A 1,411-nucleotide genomic window follows, 5' to 3' on the forward strand; every position below is an offset into this window, starting at 1 on the left:
AAAAAAAAAAAAGATGTTTGCCTCTAGAAAAGATAGTCTTTTCTGATTTTGCTACATGTAGAGGAGGAACAAAGATCCCTAATGAGTTTTTATACTATTTGTATTATAATATTTTAAGAGGAATGTTTATAGTATTTCATGTTAAGTTTTATTCCTCAAGCTTTAAAATAAAATAAATAGGAAAATTAAATGCTCTGAAGTTTTACATAAATCTTGTTAATATTTCTAGCTCAGCAAAGGTAGGGAGAGAAATATGCTTGTCTAAGGGTATTTCTCTAACACCCTATTCATGAAACAGTGTTTTATAATCTTGACTCCACTGCTGATAATAAATTGATAGCCAAGGATCCCAGAATGTAGTGGGTCCATCAGCTCCTTACCTAGTCCTTAGCACCCCTCTGCCTTACAGATAGGAATCCAATCCCTTTATCTTTCCCAGGGTTGTGTTGTTTATAAAACATCTATTCTGGCATTCCCAGTTGCCACATTATCTTCCAATTATAGCCAGCATATTTCAGAATAATTCTACAGGATACTTGAAGTGATCTTTAGTAGAACTTTAGGTGACTTATTAAAGTTACATATAACTTGTATTGATAAAATGTGAGCCTGCTTTGATTACAAGTTTGTTAATATTTTTTAAAACTTTATAAGTAAAACATTTTTTTCTCCAGATATGAATATCACTGGGCAGATGGTACTAATATTAAAAAGCCAATCAAATGCTCTGCTCCAAAATACATTGACTATTTGATGACTTGGGTTCAAGATCAGCTTGATGATGAAACTCTTTTTCCTTCTAAGATTGGTGAGTTCATGTTGTAGAAGTATTTTTCATTTTGAATGATAAATGTGTTCTTTTTAGCACTGTTACTTTTAAAAAAATTTAATAGACTGCCACATTCTCCTATAAAAAGTTTGTACCAGGGTGTACTTTCTCCCATGTTTGTGTCCGGTTGTATTTCTTCACCAACAGTGGTATTCACTTTTTAATCTTTTCTGATTTGGTTAAATAAATTTCTGTTTTAATGTACATTTTTTAAAATATTTATGAGATTTAGCATATTTTTTGTTTATCATAATGTGTTTTCTGTTTATATCCTTTGTCCATTTCTATGTTAAGGATATTAGCTCTTTGTCACACATGATGTATGTATTTTTCTCCTGGTTGCCTTTTTGTCTTATTTTGTTCATAGGGTATTTTTGCTATATATAATGTTATTTTGTCTTATTAATCATTTGCTTTATGACTTGGGTTTTTTGTATTTTTTTTTTTTTTTTGAGACAGAGTCTCACCACTCTCTCACCTTGGGTAGAATGCTGTGGCATCATATAGCTTACAACAACCTCAAACTCTTGGCTTCAAGTGATCCTCTGTTTAAGCCTCCCATGTAGCTGGGACTATAGGCAC

General features: G+C 31.6%; 1 protein-coding gene across 1 annotated transcript in view; it reads left to right on the forward strand.

The window, feature by feature from the left end:
• MOB1A (MOB kinase activator 1A) overlaps positions 1 to 1,411 on the forward strand; it is a 27,197-nt gene that overhangs the window by 15,284 nt on the left and 10,502 nt on the right. The window contains exon 4 of the mRNA XM_003793388.3: positions 675 to 808. Coding sequence (XP_003793436.1) covers positions 675 to 808 — 134 coding nt within the window. The remainder of the gene's footprint in view (positions 1 to 674; positions 809 to 1,411) is intronic.

This window comes from Otolemur garnettii, unplaced genomic scaffold (assembly GCF_000181295.1).
Source record: "Otolemur garnettii isolate 467f Iridium unplaced genomic scaffold, OtoGar3 scaffold00068, whole genome shotgun sequence".
Lineage (NCBI taxonomy): Eukaryota > Metazoa > Chordata > Mammalia > Primates > Galagidae > Otolemur > Otolemur garnettii.